Source organism: Neodiprion lecontei, chromosome 5 (assembly GCF_021901455.1).
Source record: "Neodiprion lecontei isolate iyNeoLeco1 chromosome 5, iyNeoLeco1.1, whole genome shotgun sequence".
NCBI classification, from domain to species: Eukaryota; Metazoa; Arthropoda; class Insecta; order Hymenoptera; family Diprionidae; genus Neodiprion; species Neodiprion lecontei.
The window spans coordinates 6,045,337-6,069,583 of NC_060264.1; the positions used below are offsets into that span (position 1 = coordinate 6,045,337).

At 39.6% G+C, this 24,247-nt stretch overlaps 4 protein-coding genes across 14 annotated transcripts in view; 3 read left to right on the forward strand and 1 right to left on the reverse strand.

Annotated features, from left to right (window-relative positions):
• The window catches only part of LOC107226460 (leucine-rich repeat-containing protein 15), a 120,104-nt gene extending 112,869 nt beyond the window's left edge, over positions 1–7,235 (forward strand). For all 7 annotated transcript variants that reach the window (XM_046742366.1, XM_046742364.1, XM_046742365.1 and 4 more), the window contains one exon: positions 2,566–7,235. In XM_046742366.1, coding sequence (XP_046598322.1) covers positions 2,677–3,993 — 1,317 coding nt within the window. In that variant the 5' untranslated portion in view covers positions 2,566–2,676 and the 3' untranslated portion in view covers positions 3,994–7,235. The remainder of the gene's footprint in view (positions 1–2,565) is intronic.
• A 1,605-nt stretch (positions 7,236–8,840) lies between these two features.
• Positions 8,841–12,361, reverse strand: LOC107226456. Its single transcript, XM_015667275.2, has 3 exons — positions 11,417–12,361; positions 10,014–10,231; positions 8,841–9,820 (listed from the first exon to the last, which is right to left on the reverse strand). The coding sequence occupies exons 2-3, from the start codon at positions 10,229–10,231 to the stop codon at positions 9,565–9,567; spliced, it is 474 nt and encodes a 157-aa protein (XP_015522761.1). The 5' UTR covers positions 11,417–12,361; the 3' UTR covers positions 8,841–9,564.
• Positions 12,362–15,413: 3,052 nt separating this feature from the next.
• LOC107226458 lies at positions 15,414–21,385 on the forward strand. Of its 5 annotated transcripts, none has more exons than XR_006904788.1 (8): positions 17,784–17,866; positions 17,948–18,122; positions 18,228–18,419; positions 18,641–19,715; positions 19,822–19,997; positions 20,143–20,331; positions 20,791–20,997; positions 21,081–21,385. XR_006904788.1 is itself a non-coding variant. In XM_046742371.1 (5 exons), exons 1-5 carry the CDS (start codon positions 15,464–15,466, stop codon positions 21,267–21,269), a joined length of 879 nt encoding a protein of 292 aa, XP_046598327.1. In that variant the 5' UTR covers positions 15,414–15,463; the 3' UTR covers positions 21,270–21,385. The 5 variants fall into 5 exon arrangements, 2 of the variants coding, with proteins under 2 accessions (XP_046598327.1, XP_046598326.1); XR_006904789.1 differs by having other exon boundaries at positions 17,785–17,866; positions 18,740–19,715; XR_006904787.1 differs by having other exon boundaries at positions 17,767–17,862; positions 18,228–19,715.
• A 508-nt stretch (positions 21,386–21,893) lies between these two features.
• On the forward strand, positions 21,894–23,384 carry LOC107226457. Its single transcript, XM_015667276.2, has 5 exons — positions 21,894–22,013; positions 22,097–22,272; positions 22,380–22,571; positions 22,741–22,944; positions 23,053–23,384. The coding sequence occupies exons 1-5, from the start codon at positions 21,950–21,952 to the stop codon at positions 23,215–23,217; spliced, it is 801 nt and encodes a 266-aa protein (XP_015522762.2). The 5' UTR covers positions 21,894–21,949; the 3' UTR covers positions 23,218–23,384.
• The last annotated feature ends 863 nt before the right edge of the window (positions 23,385–24,247 follow it).

Sequence of the window (24,247 nt, forward strand, 5' to 3'; positions counted from 1 at the left end):
ACGACTAGCCCGGGTCTGGTGATGTTGATATCGAGGTCGTTATGTTTTATTCATCAAGTAGGTACCCGCGATAACTGAACCTGGCCAGTTTCAATCCACAGCACTGTCTACCTCTCCCTTCCTCTCTCGCGAGCAACGAAACCTCGCTCCAACTGACCAACAAAATCACCATCGGCCCGATGTTGCTGAGCTCTGCCAGTTTCAGGTTGCGGGTCAACAGGAACTACGCACATCTTCACGAGGCTGAGTTCATTTTCTTCAGAGTTCACTGTCCTTCTTCGAATACCGTTTTTCCTGCTGTCGCACAGGTGATCGCTACACTTGGTCTGGTCACTGGTGATGGAGGCATAGTCTCTGCGCGTTTTCTACTTCCTTGTTCAAAGGCTCAGAAGAATGATGCTCCTGGTCCAATTCTCGCGGATCTATGCTCGCTTGATCTCTTTTGACAGCTCATTGGTGCTAAAACGAGCCGTAGTTTTCTGCACTCTTCGGAGATCAACCCTAAGCCTCTGAAACCTGTTACAATGATCAACGTCAACGAGGCCCTGCCTGGGGATGATCTTCATCACCTTTTCGTTGCTATTCAAACTGCTGCTAAAGATAAGGTTTTTAAATACGTGTGGCACAGCGACGATGTGGCTTCATTGGTCTTCTAGAGCACAATTATCTATCGATACAATCTTGGCTATAGGTTCAGTTGTATTATACTTCTATAAGATTGAGATAGCCTGTGCCAGCGTTTGTCACTTTTTCTTTTATGTGTGTTTGTGCTTTCCTATCGCTTTCTTATCTATTTTTGACATTTCATTCCTATGTCTGGAGTACGTATTTGTTCTCCGTATCGAGTTACTTATTGCAATATCGTCGAACATCGCTACAGATAAAAAATATAAATATATATGTTTATCTATCTACCTCTCTATCCGAGATGCGCGAGCACCGATTAAATAGCTGCCGGTCAACTGGGGAAACCATCATCTGTTTTCCCGCCCGCTGATGCATCGGTTACTACTCTAAGTAGATACGATTAGCCTGCCCGCGCACGTTTTGTAACGATTGGACTGAGGATAGGGAAAAGGGGACGGTGGGAGAAAAAAATTAAAAATAAAAAGTAACGGTTGGCTGTCTTCGAATGGTAAATTGCGTGGCGCATAGCTACGTATGCTGCTGCATTGTTGCAGTGAGATATATACGAATAGAAACTACTGTCATGACGTACGTGTATTTATAGCGAACGTCTGGCGAGTTTCGTGTCACGTAGAATATTGAAGACATTTTTCATCCCCGTCTATACAATCAACCCAGTCTCCGTTTCTCTCTTCCTCCTATTCCCAGGATCGAATCACGCCACCATGCGCAAGGTTGAAGGAAAATCACGGTGTATATATCAGAACAATCGCAATGTGGAATCGAGAATCGTGGTTAGTGTTATCGACCATGATTGCGTTACCGATATTCTCGCATTTCTACTTCTCAAACAGCACATTTAATTCCAGTCCATATGCAAGACCAGGTATTCATATCTCGTCAACCGGACTTCGAACCACTCAGAGTTCAAAAAAATGAGAAAATTACAGACAAACGGTGAAAACGCGCAAATACAAACTAGTCGCACTGTTTGCACAGAGTTAATTTCGCTCGACCGAACCAATTAAAGAGCAACTCGTGATAACCGTCAGTATAAGTTTCATCTTATCCAGGCAATTTCACCGCGAGTGACCAAATCAGTGAAGCTCGTGGCTATCCTATTTGGATAGGACGGTGCGCCCGTCGTATTTGGCACTTGCAAACACGGTGTAGTTCCTAATATCTCCTTCGTTCATTATCAAACAGAACGCACGCGCGAGTGGTAGCAACTACTACTGCCTACTAATTCTCTTCTCCCCGATAATTAGCAGATACTTGAACATTCGCTAATGGATCCTGGGAAAGCAAACGAGTCGTGTATAGGTGAGTCCACAGCGTCTGCAGTAAAGAGAATCCAGAGCTACGCAGAGCTCGACACTCACCCCTTTTTCTCCCTCATCATCCCAGACGCGAGAAAGGGAGACAAAATAATTGTCCAGAGACGCGTTTCCCCGTCACTTCGGAGTGAGGCAAACTGTGTAGACAATTGGCCAATTATAAATTAACACGATTAAAGAGCGTCTTGGATGTGGAAAGAAACAATGCAGCGCTTAGCAATTCTCTTCTGCTAGAATTCTCCCGTGTCAACCCATTAATGCGCTTTCGTCATCTACACTTGCGACAATTCCCTGTAACTTGTAATTCATTCTCGGAGTAACTAACTTCGCCGCGTGTCAATTGAATAGCACCTAGTTCCAAAGTTGCGAAACGTGTGTATAGGAAATTGTACGCATCCACGAACACACTCAAATTAATACCTTATGGTTATTTTTCCAACTAATTGTGATAGTAGTAGCTAATGTAACACTATTCCGAAAAACAAATACTGCATCGGGGTATTTTAATAACAAAAAAAAATAAATAAATAAACAAAACAAATGGCAAATGAAAACCCACAAAATGTTCCTAATTCAAACTCTTTTTCTACTCTTGTTTCAGATGCGAGGAAGAGATAATTGATACATTGAAACGTCGACTACGATGATTTCGCTACCCCGAAACCTAGCCGCTACGTAGCGAGACTCTGCTCCGGGTTAAACGGCACACAGTATGCCGTATGTGCGACAACTTCTCGGGTTCCTCGCCCTGATCTTGGGGGCGAGTTTTGCCTGGGGTTTTGTAGCCAGCGAACCGCGCCCTCCGTGTCACGTTTACAACGCCGTTACGCGGTGTTACAACGTCCAGATACCGGATTTGGAGAATTACCTGCTCGATATCGAAGAGGAGGCCAGCCACACGCTCGAGATAACGCATTCGAACTTGAGCGTGCTCAGCAGGGAGCCGTTCCACGTTAAGAGGAACTGGGAGGTGTTGTACATGGCGACAAACGGCATCGCCGAAATCGAGTACGACGCATTTATGAAGCTGGAAAAGGTGATAACGATAAACCTCGAACGAAATCTGCTGACGTCGCTGAATCCCAGGACGTTCACCTACTGTTATTTACTCGTTAAGTTAATATTAAGCTACAACCCGTTGACGTTGAGCGACGAGGAATCGTTCCTTGAGGCGAACCAGCTCCAGTACCTCGACATCTCGTTCACCGACGTGAAGAACCTGCCGCTGAACACCTTCAAGTTTCTCCTCAAACTGAGGTACCTGAACATCTCAAACAACCAGCTCGAGGTACTCGACAACGAGGTATTCGCCCCTCTCCTCCACCTCGAGGTCCTAGACATCAACAACAACAACTTCAAGGTAATCGACTACAAGGTATTCTCGATCCACAGCCTGACCCACCTCTACAACGACTGGGTCTGCGACTGCAACTTCAAGATCGTGTTCTACAGAATATTCGAGAATGTCACCCTCGCTCACGACGCGGTGCGATGCTCGGAGAACGGCACTTGGACGGAGATGAAGGCCCTCGAATGCAGCCACTACGTGCCCAACAAAACCCTCTACAACAACCTCGAGGAGTACTGGGCGGCAACCGGGGTCGGGAAGCAGATTTCACCGATCGAGGAGACCGTCATACCTCCCGACATACTGCTAGTCATTCTCTCATCCGTGATCGTTTTCCTAATACTGATACTCACCCTGGTCCTGTTATGCTGGTGTCGGACGAGGAACAAGGTGAAGATCAATCATCCCGAGGAGCACAGCTTGGACACCAGCTGGCAGTACGGCACTGTCTCGTTGCACAGAGCCGGCTACGATCCTGGCAAAGGTGCGAGTGCCGGTACCCCGACCGTGTCGGCGCCGATCCTTCAGAACTCGACGATCGAGGGAATACCGATGACGAGTATAAGGCCCACCGCCCCGAGGATGGCCGACGTTTATCAGAGGATAGATCCAGGGGAGCACGACGTTAGCTATTCCGATCAGGAAGCCGACGACGTTGCCTTGTACGAACGGATGCATTGATAACGTCCGAGTTTGACGCGTTTGCAGGATGATATCACCTTTAAAATTTTTCTTCCCTTAATAGTAATAATAACAACAACAACAACAACGATAATATTAATAATGAGTATTGTGATAATATGAAAGAAAAGAAAGAATTGCGTTTAAGTAAGCTTACCCTTTTCCTCCGCCCTTTCAAGTGTCTCAACGAGGACTGTTTTCACATGACTTGATACTCCAGATTTTTTTTTCGCTTGTTTTATTTCTTCATTGTTTCTCCTGCGGCGTAACGGCAAGAAATTGCGTCAGTGATATTAGATTTCCGGTCAGATCCCTTCGGGTTCAACCACTGCCTCCTTTCTTACAAATACCTCGGGTTGTATTCTCGTCATACTTATCAAGTTTTTTGAATGCATATTTCTTCCTGTAGAGCACGGTGTGGATTTATCTCTTTTCCGGTTCTCTGCGGAAGTTATATATAGTTATCTTGCTGGACTTTGACGCCTGACGTAGACTTCGCCCGATGAGTTATCCGCTGGCGTTTGACTATCTAGAAAAAAACTTGCGATAAATCAACAGTCGTGTTTATTCGGTAAATACGAGCACACGAATGACTGTGAGCTACAGAGCAGGGTATGAAGATGATCGAAGGAAAAACTGCAAGGTCGAGAACAGAAGAATCGTGTCGAGGGGCGTAATTAATAAATTGTAATTTAGCGCGTAACTGGCTTTAAATCCGCTATCCAACACCCCTGATAATCATTTCGGAAGGGATCTATGCATGCATTTTTACGATAATCACGCTCTTGTTCCAAATGTACTAACCAAGTCGTGCGCAGACCGATGGATTCTCAGATATATAAATACCCTAAAGCTTCGAAAATCGTTCCTGGCTTCCTGCTGCACTAATTCGTTTAAATATTATCCTTTATCGTGATTAATGATTGCATAAAGGAACGAAATTTATGGAGATAGGTAACGATATCGGTTTTTTTACCGCTGCCTCGAAAGGTTCACTGGCGGATCAAGAACCTCGACTCGAGTCCTCAACCTCGTTACAACAGCTTAGGGACATTGCCGCTGTATTTGATTTTCTATATTGCTCTGCAAAACAAATTAGAACGTCACGAGCCTCGATCGAGGATCTCAAAAGTAACCGATTGGGTCTCATTCTGCTATCCTGTGCTCGAAGGGGAACGATTTGAATTCAAATCACTTATCGTTAGCCGTAGTACCTAATACTCGCGAACGTGTGACGAAAGTTTGTTCGAACAGGCTCGAGGAAATTTTGTTTCTTCGTATTTTGCTTATTCGTTTTCAATTCTCATTTTTCATTACTGATTTAATTCTCTTTTCTAAATAACTAATTTCTAAAAATAGAAATAACCTAGATGAAGATAACAACAATTATTCGTGCGAACATCCGTTCGCCACGTGAAAAGAGTCAATTTTTACGCACGATATTGATAAGTTGTAATATTACATTGTATTGTTAAGAAAATTTTAACTGAATTCTTCGAACAAAGAAATTCTTTATGGGGAGACTGATGCAGCCTGCGCAATGAAACTCGGTTTTACTGACCTACTTGGCGGAAATATAGTCTGTAAGTTACATACTATACATAAATAAATACACATCAATACGTATGCGATAATCGGAATGTGTATTATTAAAATGAAGATGTATAATAAAAATAATTATTATTACGTGTATGTTAATATAATTATGATTGAATATAATATCCAGTGTCGGTGAAACGTGAATATAATATATAATTACACATAGGTATATATATATATATATATTTATAATATATATATATGTGTGTGTGTGTGTGTGGGTGTGTATGGAAAAAATTTCTCCGCTGTGTGCCTACATATCGCGATCCCGTGGAGTTATTTTCTAGTGACGATTTATTGTCAAGACCCGTGTCCAATATTTCCTGATTGTCAATTATCATCTTTTTTCACGTGTTCCAAAAAATGTCGTATCAGTTGAACCAACAATATTACAATATTGAACTAGAAATTGCAGAGATTTTCTTTCAACGCGTAGAGGTTAATTAATACCCCCGAAATAACACCACGGAATTAAAATGTAAATAATCATTAAATTAATGTAATTAAGAGATGCACAGACGATGTACTAGTTCCTAATTACCTTTATACATATAACCCACTTCCGAAAAACTAATCCTCATAGAAAAAAAAAAGAAAAAAGAAAAAAAAGGTAACGAGCAAATGAAAACGGAATTACGAGTTACCCCAATATTTGTCTCTAATGATAATAACAATAATAATAATAATAATAATAATAATAATAATAATGGTGATAATAATAACGATACTTGACTCACCGACGTAAAATTACACTCGAGGGGAGAGATATTTCTTTTACTTTTTCCCTTCTGGTAATTTTTTTAACCGCGCTCACTTGACCTTAATTGGCATGTTTTAGATACGTTCTACCTTGCGATATTTTTCTACCAGCAGGCGAAAACAGAAATGATTGTTGGACAAACTCTTATACAGATCTCGATTCATTCCATTGTACTTTCTCACCTCTGTGTACAACGTCAACGTTTCGTACAAAAAGCGGGTCAAGGGTTATAATTTTTGTACAAATTATTCGTACTTCAATGTATTTTTTAAATTTATTGTGTTCTTCAAAAAAATACTTGATTAATGTGTAACGAGAGCTTTCGACGGTTGCATAATTGCCAGATATTTTCTTTACATTTTTATACTTCATCGTTTCATCGTCCGTTGCCCCAAGATAAATATCACTTCCGTCTGATACGATGGATCAAAAAAAAAACTCTTTCCTAAACCTTGAACTCTTTCTCTCTCTCTCTCCCCCTCCCTGTCTATAATACACCTCTACGCTAGACGTAATACTTATACATATTTAAGTGTGGAATGTTGAAATTTGTCGAAAAAACGCCTAAATATACTTCAAAATACGCCTGGGTCTATCCTACCTATCTTTGTTCTGTAAATTCTTTAATAGAATCAAACAGTAAATGAAAGTAAATCTTCTCTCTTCCATCCGTATTTGAAAAAATTGAACGAATAAATAATATGTACCTAAATGTACGATTAATTACGTAAATATAAGTTGCCTGCATAAGCGTCTATATCAATGTGTCTGTAGTATATTCTCTGCGCGAGAGAAAAGTTGAAAATCAAGTGAACTAAGGGAAGAGAAAAAAAAAAACAAAAAAAAAAAAAAACGTGTTTAAAAAAACGAATTTAGTTTTTAAGTCGTTTAGTAAAACTGTAAAACACATTGCGTTGCATAACTTGTATACCAAAAACTACGCTACGTGGCTACGATATACATATGTATATGTACACATGCATATGTAAAAATATTGTAATAAGACAAAGACATAAATGGTCTTGAGGCATAGCGAGAATAGAAATAAATTATTAACATTAACATATATGTATATGAAATGTAAGTTTATAAGCGTATATAATGTAAATAAGTTGATATAATTCATGTGTGTAAATATGGATATAATATTGATATATTATATTGTTGCCCTGAATCTTCAGTCATGTTGTTGTAATAATATTACTATGTAAAAGTAAAAGAGATAAAAGAAAGGGGGGGAAAAAGCAGAGGAAAATAAAAATAAATAGAAAAAGAAAGTGAATTATGTATCGCTACAACTGTAATATATGTACATATATATATACATTCTAAGCATGACCTAATAAAAAAAAAATATATATATATATATATATATATGTATTTTATAAAATCTCCTGCCTTCTCTGTCTATCTACCTGGATAAAGCCCATTCCCCTCTCAACGGTTGCAACAACTGCGGTAAATAATAACAATTTAGAACTAAATTGTTCAGCGGATATTTTCCAATGTATAAGAATCAAATTGACTCGAACGTGTATAAGTGGCGATAGGTAAAAAAAATTGGGCAATCTACTTACAGCCCTATAACCGATTACGACACCGTTATTTCATTGATTTTAATCTTCGTCTTTTATTGTTCAACTAATTAACCGTCGAAGTACGATCATTATACGTGGTTGCAGACTCAATCGGTGATTCTGATCACGCGTTTCGATCTATTCGTCTAACAATAAAGTTACAGTGTGCGTTTCACGTTTATTAAAGACCGTGAGTTGAACAAGACCAATTATTCGTGATAGAGTACATAATACAACATACGTGAAACATAAGTGAAAGTGTCTTCGATATTGTTGATCCGCTGAGCGTTTTTGGGATAGATCATCCAAGGCATCTGGTTTTACTGATATTTTCTATTTGATTGACGAAAGTTAGAAATTCCAGAAATCTAGAGAATGGACTATGATTATTTTTCGAACTTTGACGTCAAACTACTAAGGGGGTCCATTTGAACAATCTGACTAATCAAAACTTCTGCTTTAGTAAATGGAACAAATCAACGAGCTCTCGAAATCCACAGTAATTATAATTCTGCGTAAAATTAGCGTCTTTTGAGTTATTACAAGCATATACGTGTGAGTAAAAATGATAAGCTAGCAACACTTGAATCGACTGGCAATTTGATTCAAAGTTCCACGTGTACCGACCGCCGGCGCTTTTCTCACGGTTCAAGACGCCACCGCATTAAAGAAATACAGCAGCACCTGCCGATGGTTACAACTGGATAACGGAAGGAAAGAGTAAATGCGGGGATTGCGAGAATAGTTACCGATAATTTTATCTGATTCAATAATACGAGGCGTGTCAAGAACTACAAGTAGAAACTTTATTGTACTTTTTTCTTTTTTTTTTTTCAAAATTGTACATGTGTCGATTTCTTATACTTTCAGCCAGTAATCGAGTCTGAGACGCAGTTTTCTTCTACATTTTACATCATAAATTCTACAACGGTAATCACAACATAAAACGCGTCGTTCATTCAAGATTCCAAAAACGTGCCAGACGAATCAGAGCCACATACATATATTTTTCTTTTTTTTATGTTACCTTACAATATTAATTAATACTTTGGAGTATTTTTCTCACAGAATTCACGACTTTGGTTACCTAGGTTCCGGTCGTTTGTTCAACGAAATAAATTCGGACCAGTTTTATAGTGCTATTGAAATGTGATAAACAAATTTCCGTGACTCGTCTTTACCTTGTGCCATTTTTATGGCTCGCATATCCTTTCTACCAAAGGTACGAGTAGCCAGAGATACTCACAGTTCATTGAGAATCGTAGATTTATAGATTGTAAAATTAAATGCACCAGGATTATAAACAACGAATGTAGAAAATATGTTTATCGGCAGTTTAGTATTTTACAAACGTAAAGAATAGACGGGTTTCCTGAACGTGTATTCGTAACGCATTATACATTCAAACAATTGTGCAGTTCGCTAAAAAGTCACTTCCTTCGATAATTGATCGGATGGCACCGACAATAGCGCGAGTGTCATTTTGTGTCTGGTTGAACATCTGCGAGGACTTATCACTCATCACTTATATTCACGACGAGACGAACCCCTGTTTCGAAACAGTAAAACCTGCGATCCGAATCCTCTAAGCACGGCCGATGATTAATATTTCGCCCGCAATTCAGTCTCCGGATGTCATTTGGTTCTCGGACAAGGCTGTTGTGCGTATCGCGAAAACGCGGTATGCGATTTCCGGAGATGATCAGACGCGCAAGTCATCGCATCCTTAAGGACTTCCAGCATAACGTCCCGCTGTCCGCCGTTCTGAGCCTCAGAAAAACGCTCCAGCAACGCTAAAGTGATTTCCGGTATCCCGTCAAGTTCCGCAGCTTCGTATATCGCCGAGACATATTTCTCGGTAAATTCTTCGCTCGGGCTGTTCGTCGGAGATCTACGATCAAATTCGATGCAATTAAAGCGACACAAGAATTTAGCCGACCTAAGCGACAAGATTTTAATCTTAAGCAACGGTTTTCGAGGTGGGGAATCATTCGAGACAAAACTGCGTCGCATCAAGGCTTTCAGCAGTTACTTTAACCGATCACAATAACCGTTTCGTACAACAGATTGTCATAGATACTCACACCGAGGATTCCTCCTTGGAGACGATCCTGCTACACGTCTCGTAATAATCGAGACAGGCTAGATCATCGCGTCGTCCACCCTGTATCAGGTACTTCCTCAGTATATATCTCCCGGTCGGATCGCTCAATGTTTGTTCAATGTTTTGCGTGATCCGACTGAGGTCTTCGAGTGACAAGCCGATTGTACATTTTCCTATGCAGCCAATTTTTCGTGCCATCTGTAAACGCGTTTATGATTAATCCTGAGTTAGAAACTAATCAGCTCTCTCTTAATCACGCGATCTTAAAGTACAGTCGAACCTCCGAATAAGAAACCAGAAGCCCCCAAGGGGAACAGTTTTTCTTATACATCGCATACCCCCACCCGGTGCGCGCTCCGTGCTCGCTACCTCTGTCTGTCTCTCTCACTCTTTCCCTTCAAGGATGGTTTCTTAACCAGAGGTTTCGCGCACGAAAGTCTCGAGCTCGGAGTTCGAGTCAGAGTGGGGGAAGCGCTCGAGTGAGGAACTGGGGAAAGTTTCTTATTGCCGGGTTTCTTATTCGGAGGTCGGACTGTATAAATAAATAAATGCACTCATTTATACAATAATAGAAGCAAGCAAAAAAAAAAAAAAAAAATGTGAATGAGATCGGTTCTTCAAAATCATGTCTTTTAAACCATGTTTGTACAATCTTTATGGTTTATACCGATTCTACAAGAAAAACAAATTGTACAACAAAGTTACAATATCTACTAACCTTTTTCTTTACACGTAAAATGAAACATGGGGTTTTTTGCACCCTGCCTTTATTTTTGTCCTATAAGGCACTTCAAAAATTCTGAAACAATTCAAGCAACTTCTTTGAGGCTTCTGATCGAAGATCCAATAGTTTGTTCACTTAATTATTTATTCAGTGCCAAGCCGCGTGCCTTCTTGTGTAAAAAATATACACAGAGTGAGAACTCAGGCGAGCACGAAAGATCCCACATTTCAGTTAAACGGTCAACCGTGTAAAAAAATCTACTTACCTATATGCTACCTCACATTCACACAAATCCGACATTTTCAACATAACCACGTTGAAGTTAGCAACTTCATCGTAACGATTCAAAAATCGTCGTCAAACCGTAATAAAACAAAACATACTTAGATTTTGAAATTTAGTTACTTCGAAGTCATTGTGAAATAAAGAAAATAGTGATTTTGTTTCCAATCTTTCGTTACGATAACGTTACTAACTTCAATCTCGTCCATTGTAACATATCACACGCGATAAGAGCAACTGATTGTAACTTTCATTCACTTACATTCTGTATTCTGAAATTATCGAGTCTGACTTATTTCCGAACTTGCTATCATTGACACCGAAATCTGAGGGATTACAATCTGACAACGAGTCACACAACGTGATCATCAACAAACCTGCTAAGTGTGAAGTTCGGTTGTCAAGAAGAGGGGAATTACTGTTGCCTCTCTACCTCGTTCGATGATTCGCGACTACGATACGAGCAAAATCCAGTCCATCCGTTCTCCGGGATTATTTAATCCTTCGGAATGATTCCTTGTAATATCGGCAGCTCGGTCTTTATTTCCCCTATGCTGCTCGATTGCACGAGGAAATATTCAGCTGATTTCCGGCGAGACGTTTTATTTGCCGGCCTTTTCGTCTACGCAAAAGACCCGACGCTATATCGATCGCGACAAGCATCCGCCATTTTGCACAACTCGACGATAGCTTCAGACTCGTTATTTTTTCACCACTCACGATGCTCAACACCAGCCAATTAACATTGCGAATCCGGCAATCCGTCGTGTTCCACGACTTGTAACCGACTTCTCGGAGGGCGGCTGTATCGGAATAGTTAAGATAGAAGTTAGACCGCTCGTCGAGTGCCGAGGAAGCGAAGCGTGGTTCCTCGGGGATTCAATCCTCGTGACTGACGCGCTTAAAATAGTAGACCTTCTCGGCGAAAACCTGCGCCGGCGTAAGAATATTCAGTAACCGTATTTACTTGCGTACGATTCGTCGTGTGTGTCATTTATCCAGGTTTTAAAAGCGCGTTGGCTGCACTGACCTGGATGCACGGTATATCGGTTTTGCCATTATTTCTCACCATTTTTTCGCCTTCGCCAATTACCAAGGTGATCGCGAATTTCGCGATTACGAGACGTTTGCAGTCTATCGCCAAGTTATTCCTCGATTTTTGTATCACCCAATGCTTTATAAATCGGAGCATGCAGCATTCGAGAAGAAAAGACCGATTGTTTGCCGGCATAAGATTGCTATAAAAGCGAGCTGATTTCACGAGAAATAAATTACTTCTCTGCTGCAAATAATTTATTTTACATGTTGTACCATTTGTGAGCTGCTCGCTTATTTCCGTCACAACACCAACTTGAACTGGTGCTTTTAATTAGCAGCGGTTATCGCATCGCTGCGATAACCGAATAGGAACGGTTGATAGCGATAAGTAGAGCTAAAGAGTTGAGAAAGCAACTCGAATTACGTGTTAGGCTGAATTTATAAGAATTATGTACATTTTCAACAGCAGTCTCGCAGTTCGCGCTATTTCGCCGTACACACTGAGAGAAACTTTTAGTTCCGGTCACCGCTCAGTCCTTGACTATTTTCATTTTTTACCACAATCGAAAAATATACTCCTAGGTAGAAAATGAAAATTAGTTTTCTAGCTGTTACCGGAACGTCTAGTACTATTACTATATTTTCTTGCAACTATTGCGGAAATTTAATGCTTGTGCAAGAATAAATTGACGTTAAAGCCTTGTTTAACTAAAAAAGTAGAGTGAACCTCAGAAACTGATTTTCCGTTGCAATTACCAAAAAAGGATCGACGATAGTGCAAAATACTTAGGCGTACCTCGTTTTTCGTAATTCCAACAATATTCAAACAGTTTTTTTAACGATACCTGTTTCACTCATTTTTTCTAGTTAATATAACAAATGAAATTTTTCTCAGTGCATGAATGCGGCGTGGATTAATTCCGGTCTTGAATAAACAAAAACAGGAACAGATATACCTGCCACAATAGAATTATACGTACATTACATTAGAAGAATGACCGTACATTTTTCACGGACTCGAATGTGTGTGAGAAATTTTTTTTTTGAATAATGACGTCATCCGTTTAAGAGCACCGACTGAAACATTGTCCTGTGCAGAGAAAGAGAAAAAAAAACGAGACAGAGTGAAAAAAAAAGTAGCGGAAACTATTACGAGCTACGTCAAAAAATTAACATATTGTAACCGATTGCGACAGAAGATTTCACTCGGCTGGTTTACATTGTACATCGTATCTGACAGTAATTTTTTATTAATATTACGTTTTATCATCCGGTGCCGCATACTTTTCTTTTGCGATACGTGTGATTGTTCAGAATCTGCCAAGCACCGATCGCCTCTTCATAAGTATAACGAATACAAATTTTATCCGAAACTTTACACGCTGTGACAAAAATATTCATGATTTGTACAGCCGATTTCAAACGAAGAAACGTGTATATCGCTTTGAAATGTAATTGAAACTGCGATTGTATTTCCTCTCAGTTTCGTCACATTTTTATTTCTCATATTTTTCGACAACGAAATCTATAAGGCCACTTTAGTTTCTTGTATGTACCTTAAATATATATATACAAACATATACCTATATTTGTACATACGTAGTTGGCAGGTTGATCACGAAACATCTGGTAAATTAGTCGAATATGTTACCAAACAGAGGCCACGGTGGTCTCACGTGTAGAAATAAGACAGCGATGAGACCCCATTGTTAACGTTGTAACGTTGGAAAATATACATGTACATTTTAGTTGCGTCTAAGTTCTCAAATGTATGTGCATGGAATATCGTAATATCCTTATATCGTCACAGGTAACGTAAGATAGAAACAAGGCGACTGACACGAAGAACACGCAAACTGTTGAACAGCAGGTGGAATGATCACCTGCTTCACCTGCATACCGATTATGCCATCCCTGCCTCGTAGCTTGTCAAATTCCGCTCGTCGCTTACAATATAAAAGGTGTGTAGTTTGAGAAAAGAATAAATAAATAAAACTGCTACCCTCTGCGGAAAAAATATTCTATATGAACAGTGTTGAAGTCCAACTTTTCCGAATACTTCGTATCAATTAGCAGAAGATGCATCACTTCATGATGTGAACATAATCGAAATGTAACGAATAAATGCATATTAATTTTCAACTAAACATGTGTTACATCGATATAGTAAATACATCCCTGCGATAATAGATCTTCGGTAATTTTGTTTTCTTGTTCCGCGTTGATGTGTAAGATTTTTAATTCAATGTCAAGCTTAATTTTGAACTATTTTTAAAGAACTTTGAAAACCGTCGGAGTATCGCTTGAGTAATGCTTATCGGAGCAAACACATGGACGAAGTTTTAAGTAACAATACAAAGTCTGTCCTACTTTCGTATGAAACTGAGGCGCGTTGCTGGATTATATTCCAATATGCACATTGTAAAGTCTTGACTCACACATGTACATTTGTCGACTGATTTATGGTGATATTTTGTACGTACATACCCGTACATCCGAACTTACGTCGGTGTATATTATCGACAATACGTGAAATTGTTACTGATGGCGTTAGCGCACATACAAGCAGCATCTACAAGCACATAATGGATTGTACTCTCCCGCATTGAATAACCATAATTATAGCCTGTACTAAATAGCGTCAACGTTATGGTGCTGATTGTCTGCACAAAAAATTGAATGATAACCTGGCGTCACCTACGATTGTAGCAAATCGATGCACGATCTGCATTGCGGGCACGACATCGACAATGACGTGTTCTATTCTATCGAAATGGGATGATGGATATTTTGTTGTCGGCATAAAATCCTAGCAACATCTTTGCCAGTTGCAGTCGTTGGGTGATTCATCTGATCGTCAAATGATCCAGGGTGTCAGGTCGATAAGTTGATATTCATCGATAAGAGTGGGTTGCAGCTTGCCGACATTTGAGTGTTTCGTAACGTGATGCAGCGGTTGCATACAATAAGGTCTATCGACGAAATGATCCGTTCATCTTCAAGGGTAAAAATATTATTAAATAATAATTATAACAATAGTAAATAATGATAAACATATCACCGTATGGAATGCATTGCGCGTGTAGAATTGTAGATAAAGAGTACAGTAAAATGACAATAAATGTTTATAAATTATACCAAGGTGTTGGAGTTTCTGTTGTAAAAACAGTTAATTTGGAAAATATTGTCGTTCTGTCGTGACCATTGTTTATTTGAACACATTGCCGAGACGAGAAATGATGACACTTGTTCAGAGTCTATCCATGTAGGTTTACGATATTATGCCTGAGGTAACACCTCTTTTTTGAAAGATCAACAATCCTTTTCGCCAATACCATTGCTCGTCAAGTATATAAGGTTCAGATTATTTGACGCTGACCGCTAGTATGATATATGTTTACGATACGATATACGGTACGACATATATTTTTAAAAATATGAGGTGGTGCCTGGCGATATTGTGTCTTGGACTCTCGTCTACAATATGTTCTGGACAGATGTGCGGTAAGCATTTTGGCTATTCGATCAAAAAATATCATCCATTTTCATCGCTCGCAACAGCGAAGCAAATAACACAATACGTCTGATACTCGCTGCTACTGTTTTTCAGAGCCCGTTTATGGGGTGGACTTCGAATTGCTGACCTCTGCATATGCGGCGGGTGCTGAAAGTTTTCCAACACCGACTATCGAGTATCATGATCGCTCAGCGTGCAAATTTGGAATGAAATACACGAATGACGTAATGTCATACATCGAGTCACTTTTCCTCAATGTATACCTTCAGGTATGATAATTCAGCATCGTGTGACTGATTCGATTTACCGTTAAAATAGGTACAGATTTAGAGGCAGATCGTTCACTTCAAGAAGCCACGACGACGAGTATCTTCATATAATTGTTATTCTTTTTTTTCTTGTACAATCGACAGGCTGATCAGACAGGTCATCAACTAATCAAGGCTGTTAAAGGTTGCTCTAATGTGTTAAGAGGAGCGATCTTATCCATTGGGAACCTTGAAGAGACAGAGACCAGTATGGAAGAAGGTTTAATATCGCTGATTGGACAGGTTAACGTATTTTTGAATCTAGTTCCTGGAAACGTGGACGTCAAATTGGCGGTAAGGGAACGAATATTTTTCTACCAAAACCTGTTCAGAAAGTTCTATTCGCGAAACCTCTGGAGCGTGCGTCAGGTGCCTTATTTACGAAAGTGCGATAAGAGGACGTTGGCACACGTGCACGACTAAAGACCTCAATTTGCACGCTGTTTCATCGAGTTTATATTACTCAACCCCAACTTCATCCGCTGTCAGTGGCACCTACGCTGCTTCTCAAATCAAACTTTCCTTGACAGATGTTGGAAAAAATAGTGTATATCATACGTGAAGTTGGCCGATATCCGACTAATGTGATTACAGCGCTCGCTTCGGCTCGCGTCGCAAACTTTACACTTATCGGAAATCGCCTACTCTTCGTACTTGTTGCACAATATTCTGTTTCGTATTCAAATATTAAACAATTCTTCAATCTTCCATTGCATATGGATTGAATAACTATCGAAATTTTAACCATCACAGGCTCTACCCGATTTACCTCCGGAACAAGTAACTATCCCGCTTTCCATTGACAAGGAGCATTCAGCGGCTGATTTGTTTCTCCATTGGGTAGAAACAGCAGACTCGGTTTTCACCAGAGTGTATGGGTACATTACTGGAATGTTCCTATCCGGCTGGAGTAACGCTAGGTTGTATTTCAACGCCGTTGGAACACAAATTCGTAACCAGGTGAATTTTAGCCAGACTTGACGGCAAAAATCAACAAGATTGCATGCGGATGTTAACATCATTTTATTCGTCTCTATCCACAGGTTCTGACTTCCATAGCCTTGACTAACTACAAGATTGCCGTTGCCGAAGTGCTCAGTCAGTCTGATCTAATTCAAAGTCACTGCACAAACGAAACATGGGGATTATTCCAAGAAGTCGCTTTCAAAGTAGCTGCAATTTCGCACAACGTGCAAGACGCGTTGGAAAACTATAACACATGCCTTGCATAATGGAACATATACGTACTACCTTTCTATCTATCGTTATATGAAATGAATTTATTGCCTTATCTAATTTGCGTGATATGAAAATACAATATTTGCCAATTCATTTACTTAAAAATTGAAGCCCATCAATAGTCAAGCGTCTAATTTTATAATTATGGTATAAGATATTCCTGGACAACCCGTAGAAATTTGTGCTGGATGCAAAATAAAACTCACCTGCAATGAAAGAAAATTAGAAATGTATCGAATAAATTCTATTGGTTCCTTGGATTATAGAAGAGTGTAAGAAATAAGGCAATCCCATGTTCGGTATAACGAACGTTACAGCCAAGATAAAAAATAACATGTATTTCATCGTTTTGAATGGACGTATAACAGCTTTACCTGCCACATCACAAAGCCATATAGTCCGTCCATGTTTATTTTTGCTGCACAAAGACATTCTTAGGTACTACATGTTTATTCCATGGGTCATCATTTAACGAAAATGAAGCTGTTCAAACGACCTTGCGACAATACCCTACGGAATATGCATATTATTTTCGTTGTTCGAATGTTATTTTAACAGAAATAACGATCCTCTCACTCTCGCCTCTTATAGTCATCGGTGTATAAAGTTGAAGCAACTTGATCTGGAATATCACTTCGATTGTATTCGGTACTCTGAACAGAATGAATTTGCTTCCACTAATGCTGGTTGGACTCTGGGCGGCAGAGTCTTACGCAAGAATGTAAGTCACTCAAATTTCATAATCATCTGAAGTTCATTATTTTCTGTTCTCACAAATATATACCTGTGTTGGACTTATATTACAGACCCTAATGGTTCGGTGGCAATGGATTACTTGGCCGATGAATGGGCCACAGCAGTGAGCAGGTACCCGCCACTATCCATTGAACTTGGCGATAAAATGGGAAAACTTTTTAACAAAAATTTCAAACATCTGGAGTGATCTATGGACTCTACATATTGGCAAAACTGCACCATCAGGTATCTCAATTTTGCAAATTTGTCTCCCAAATTGACGTTTGGACCGTTGATTTAACCCCAATTTTCGTATTGTTAGCTCATCCGATTTTTATTTTTCACCTTCAGATGTTGGAGCGGGGTGACGATCTTATTGAAGACACAGAGGAATGCCGTGAAAACTTACAACCAAAGATTGAACTGTTAAAATCAAACATTAACCTACAACCAATTGGCTTGGACGAAGATTTGGACTCACTCATCAGACAGTGCCAGGTATTCTTAAGCTTATCACCTGGAAATGTGGCGATCCCTACACCGGTAAGTTTATACGATACCTGCTCATTCATGTACGTAAAAAAAAATTACTAATAAATATCAGAAAGGTCATATATGCTCCCGATAGACCCGATGGGAAAACACGTGACAACATAGGTAGTAAAATGCAACGATTATGTTATGAAGAATTAGGGCTACGTCCCTGCGCGCTTCGCGGTCTAGTTATTTTCGATTTTTATACAACTAGGGGCTTCGCTATTTAGGTTTTCCGCTCCGTGGTTTTCGGCGTGGTTGTCGTCCCTACAAAAACATCGTGCCGGCGACTTGGACCATAATATAGTTTTTCACTCTTTTAACTTGAGGACCTGGACCGCGAATACGCTGGTACCGTCAATCTGGGCTCCTGAAATTGGCTGTTTCCATCGATCTGAACGATCTGAGCAACGAATATTGCTGAGCGCTAACGAAAAATGCCACTCCGGGACGCAGGATCTACACGTCGAAAACCACAATGCGAAAAAGCTAACTTGATGCGTTTTAACAAGATCTCTTTATAGATGTAGCGAGATTTATTTGGTAACATAACAATTTTTCCCCAATTTTTCGGCAATTGTAAGTCCGAGGCGCAGGATATAGACGCCGAAGACCACGAAGCGAAACGGCTGGTGAAGCCAGCTTCGGGGGTATTAAACAGCTAGCTTGATGCTTCTTCCGTTTTAAAAAAGTCAACTTCAGAGGCTTAATATGATGTTTTTATAGATATATAGAGATTATGTATGTTTTCACATCGCAGAACCTCGGTGCATTGCCAGCAGAACAAATAGTGCCTCAAAGATAAAATGAAAAGATTATTCAATAATAATTACAATAATAATAATGATGAAAATATTACCGTGATGGAATGTAGTGCACGCATAGAATTGTGTATGAGGAGTACGGTAAAATAACAAAAAATGTTTATAAATTATACCAAGGTGTTGGAGTTTCTGTTGTAAAAACAGTCAATTTGGAAAATATTGTCGTTATTCTAATGAACGTTGTATATTTAAACACATGGCCGAGAAAAGAAATGGGGACACATGTGTAGAGTTTATCTATGTAAAATTACGACACTATGCCACAGGTAATACCGTTTTTTCGAAAGATCAACAATCCTTTTTTTCCAATATCATTGCTCGTTAAGTATATAAGGTTCAGATTATTTGACGCTGACCGCTAGTATGATATATGTTTACGATACAATATACGGTACGACATATATTTTAAAAAATATGAGGTGGTGCCTGGCGATGTTGTTTTTTGGACTCACGTCTACAGTATGTTCTGGACACATGTGCGGTAAGCATTTTGGCTATTCGATCAAAAAATATCATCCATTTTCATCGCTCGCAACAGCGAAGCAAATAACACAATACGTCTGATACTCGCTGCTACTGTTTTTCAGAGCCCGTTTATGGGGTGGACTTCGAATTGCTGACCTCTGCATATGCGGCGGGTGCTGAAAGTTTTCCAACACCGACTATCGAGTATCATGATCGCTCAGCGTGCAAATTTGGAATGAAATACACGAATAACGTGATGTCATACATCGAGTCACTTTTCCTCAATGTATACCTTCAGGTATGATAATTCAGCATCGTGTGACTGATTCGATTTACCGTCAAAATAGGTACAGATTTAGAGGCAGATCGTTCACTTCAAAAAGCCACGACGACGAGTATCTTCATCTAATTGTTATTCTTTTTTTTTCTTGTACAATCGACAGGCTGATCAGACAGGTCATCAACTGATCAAGGCTATCAAAGATTGCTCTAATGTGTTAAGAGGAGCGATCTTATCCATTGGGAACATTCAAGAGACACACACCAGTATAGAAGAAAGTTTGATATCGCTGATTGGACAGGTTAACGTATTTTTGAGTCTATTTCCTGGAAACGTGGACGTCAAATTGACGGTAAGGGAACGAATATTTTTCTACCAAAACCTGTTCAGAAAGTTCTATTTGCGAAACCTCTGGAGCGTGCGTCAAGTGACCCATTTACGAAAGTGCGATAAGAGGACGTTGGCACACGTGCACGACTAAAGCCCTCGATTTGCACGCTGTTTCATCGAGCTTATATTACTCAACCCTAACTTCATCCGCTGTCAGTGGCACCTACGTTGCTTCTCAAATGAAACTTTCCTTCACAGGTGTTGGAAAAAATAACATATATCATACGTGAAGTTGGCCGATATCCGACTAATGTGATTACAGCGCTCGCTTCGGCTCGCGTCGCAAACTTTACACTTGTCGGAAATCGCCTACTCTTCGTACTTGTTGCACAATATTGTGTTTCGTATTGAAATACTAAACAATTCTTCAGTCTTCCATTGCATATGGATTGAATAACTATCGAAATTTTAACCGTCACAGACTCTATCCGATTTACCTGCGGAACAAGTAACTATCCCGCTCTCCATTGACAAGGAGCATTCAGCGGCTGATTTGTTTCTCCATTGGGCAGAAACAGCAGACTCGGTTTTCGTCAGATTGTATGGGTACATTACTGGAATGTTCCTATCCGGCTGGAGTAACGCTAGGTTGTATTTCAACGTCGTTGGAACACAAATTCGTAACCAGGTGAATTTTAGCAAGAATTGACGGCAAAAATCAACAAGATTGCATGCGTATGTTAACATCATTTTCTTCTTCTCCATCCGCAGGTTCTGACTTCAACAGCCTTGACTAACTACAAGATTGCCATTGCCGAAGTGCTCAGTCAGTCTGATCTAATTCAAAGTCACTGCACAAACGAAACATGGGGATTATTCCAAGAAGTCGCTTCCGAAGTAGCTGCAATTTCGCACAACGTGCAAGACGCGTTGGAAAACTATGCCACATGCCTTGCATAATATAACACTGTGCACTACCTTTGTATCCATCGTTAAATGAAATGAATGTATTGCTTTATCCAATTTGCTTGATATGAAAATATAATATTTCTCAATATACTCTCTTGGCAACTGAATTCCGTATTCGATTACTGGATAAATTACCTTTATATCCATTCTCCCCAAAGGCAAGATAGTCAGGCTTCTAATTTTACAATTATGGTGTCAGATATTCTTGGATGCACAATAGAGGTTCTCTTCAATGAAAGAAGGTTAGAAATATCTCGAATAAATTCTGTTGGTTTCTCAGATTATAGAAAAGTGTAAGAAATAAGGCAATCCCATATTCGATATGGCGAATGTTAGAGCCAAAATAAAAAATAACATGTATAGTATCGTTTTGAAAGGACGTATAGCAGCGTTACCTGGCACACCATAAAGCCATATAGTCCGTCAATATTTATTTTTGTTGCACAAAGACAACCTTAGGTACTACATGTTTGTTCCGTGGGTTAGTATTTCACAATAATGAAGCCCTTCAAATGACCTTGAGGTATGTAAATACCCTACTTAATATGCAGTTTATTTTCGTTGTTCGAATGTTATTTTAACAAAAATAACATCACCGTCGTTGCCATTGGTATATAAAGTTGAAGCAACTTGACTTGGAACATCAGTATTCGGCAGACACTCAGAACAGAATGAATTGGCTTCCACTAATGCTGGTTGGGCTCTGGGCCGCGGAGTCTTTGGCAAAAATATGCAGTAAGTCGCCCGATTTTCATAATCATTTGATGTTCATCATTTTCTGTTCACAAATACGTACCCATGTTGGGTTTATATTACAGGCTTTAATAATTCGGTGGCAATCGATTACCTGGCCGATGAATGGGCCACAGCAGCGAGCAGGTACCCGCCACCATCCATTGAACTTGGCGATAAAATGGGAGAATTTTTTGAACACAAATTTCAAGCATCTGCAGTGAGCTATGGAATCTACATAATGGCAAAACTGTATCATCAGGTATCTCAATTTTGCAAATTTGTCTCCAAAAATGAACGTTTGGACCGTTGATTTAACCGCAATTTACATATTCCTGGCTGATCCGTTTTTTTATTTTTCACCTTCAGGCGTTGAAACGGGGTAACGAACTTATTGAAGACGTAGAGGACTGCCGCGACAACTTACAATCAAAGATTGAACTGTTAAAATCAAACATGCTGCCACAACCAATTGGCTTGGACGAAGATTTGAACTCAATCATCAGACAGTGCCAGGTATTCTTGAGCTTATCACCTGGAAATGTGGCGATCGCTACACCGGTAAGTTTATACGATACCCGCTCGTTCATGTACGTAGAAAAAAATTACTAATTAATAAATATCAGAAAGGTTATTCGTGCTCCCGATAGACCCGACGGGAAAACATATGACTACGTAATAACACGTAATGATTACAGTGTGAACAATCATGTATGTTCCCATATCGCAGGATCTCGGCACATTGCCGGCACAACAAATAGTGCCTGAGAGCAGAACGACGCCTCGGACCGCATTCGAGCTTCTTGTAACTTTCAACCAAGTTCTCGATCAGCAGTTTTCCGCCATCTACGGATTCGTAGAAGGTATATACCTGACAGGCTGGGCTAGAGCGAGGAACTATTTCGCAAATGTACAGGCGCAGCTGCGTGGTGAGGTGAGTTACAAACCTAATGACGCGTACCTTCGGCTCATTATTCGCTACTGGGTCATGGTATAAGGGACGAAGATGCGGATAATTTTCCTGATATTGAACATCTTTCAGATCCTGAATTGGCGAGTACTGAACTCTTACACGCAAGTGGTGGATAGCATTTTTGTGCAATCTGATTTGATTCAGCGTTACGTTCATCCGGAAACATGGGCATTATTCAACAACGTTGGCCAGCTTATCAGAACGATTGCATACGAATGCAACAATTGCCAGTAAGATGATAACGAAGATACAGGGCATCTATATTAACACTAATACAATTTTATCACGTCGATTATATTCACACTTATATTGTCTAGAACTGCAAACAATGAGTTCCACGTATAATGTGGATAGTTTCATGAATTAAAATGTATTCATAATAAAAATTCTGTTGGCATCAATTTGGCACACTGTTCATCGTCCATTACAAATCCCACATAAAATTAATGTTGCAAGAAAGAAAATTTGAAGACTGTTCAAAGATTTCGCATTGCAGTTCTTCAGTTATTCAGAGTACGGTTAGGTTCTAATCACCCCACGCGAATGTCTAAAAAATAGAAAGAGATGAACGAGAAATTTTCATGGAAGACTTGTAGAGTTTTGAGTTTTGGAAAATCAGCAATGCTGATATATATTGACTTATAGATTGCCCTACATCCGAGATTCTGCGAGTAGCGTTCGATTTTAGACAGGAAACACGTAAAGCAGCATCGAAAACAAATACAAAAACGTAAATACCAAAAAATTCGAAATTATTCGAAGTATGAATTAAATTATTATAAGGGTGGTCTGTTTTAATCACCCCAGGCGAATATCTCGATAACTAGAATAGATGCGAGCAAGACCTTAGATTCAAAACTTGAAGGGTTTCAAGGGGAAAATATAATGCTAATATAAGTTGATTTTTGGATTGCGCCACTGTTGAAATTTTTCGAGTAATTTGTGATTTTAGACGAGGAACACGTATTTTAACTATGACCGGCTGAGAGCGGGTTTGAAGACGAATTGAAAAACGTAAGGAAAATAAAAACGTGTTTTTCAAAATTTTTACTAACTCAAGTACTCGATAATTTTGCTCGAGACAAGGCACCAACCCCAAAGTTTCATTACTTTTTTGCGCTTAAGGGACTATGGAAGTCGCTTGATCACCACGAAAACACGATTCTTAGTTTTTTCAAACCATGTGGATTGATGCGACGTTTTTGAATTTGTCTTGAAACCCGCTATCAGGCGATTGTGGTGAAAATATTCATTTCGTACTTAA

Excerpts from the sequence above, each read along its gene's own strand:
- LOC107226456 (XM_015667275.2), bottom strand. The coding sequence starts at position 10,231 with ATGGCACGAAAAATTGGCTGCATAGGAAAATGTACAATCGGCTTGTCA. Across the intron at positions 9,821-10,013 it reads TCCAAGGAGGAATCCTCGGT|ATCTCCGACGAACAGCCCGA; the intron begins GTGAGTATCTAT and ends ATTTGATCGTAG.
- LOC107226458 (XM_046742371.1), top strand. The coding sequence starts at position 15,464 with ATGATATATGTTTACGATACGATATACGGTACGACATATATTTTTAAA. Across the intron at positions 15,582-15,687 it reads ATGTTCTGGACAGATGTGCG|AGCCCGTTTATGGGGTGGAC; the intron begins GTAAGCATTTTG and ends ACTGTTTTTCAG. Across the intron at positions 20,332-20,790 it reads ACGTGGACGTCAAATTGACG|ACTCTATCCGATTTACCTGC; the intron begins GTAAGGGAACGA and ends TAACCGTCACAG.
- LOC107226457 (XM_015667276.2), top strand. The coding sequence starts at position 21,950 with ATGAATTGGCTTCCACTAATGCTGGTTGGGCTCTGGGCCGCGGAGTCT. Across the intron at positions 22,572-22,740 it reads ATGTGGCGATCGCTACACCG|GATCTCGGCACATTGCCGGC; the intron begins GTAAGTTTATAC and ends CCCATATCGCAG. Across the intron at positions 22,945-23,052 it reads AGGCGCAGCTGCGTGGTGAG|ATCCTGAATTGGCGAGTACT; the intron begins GTGAGTTACAAA and ends AACATCTTTCAG.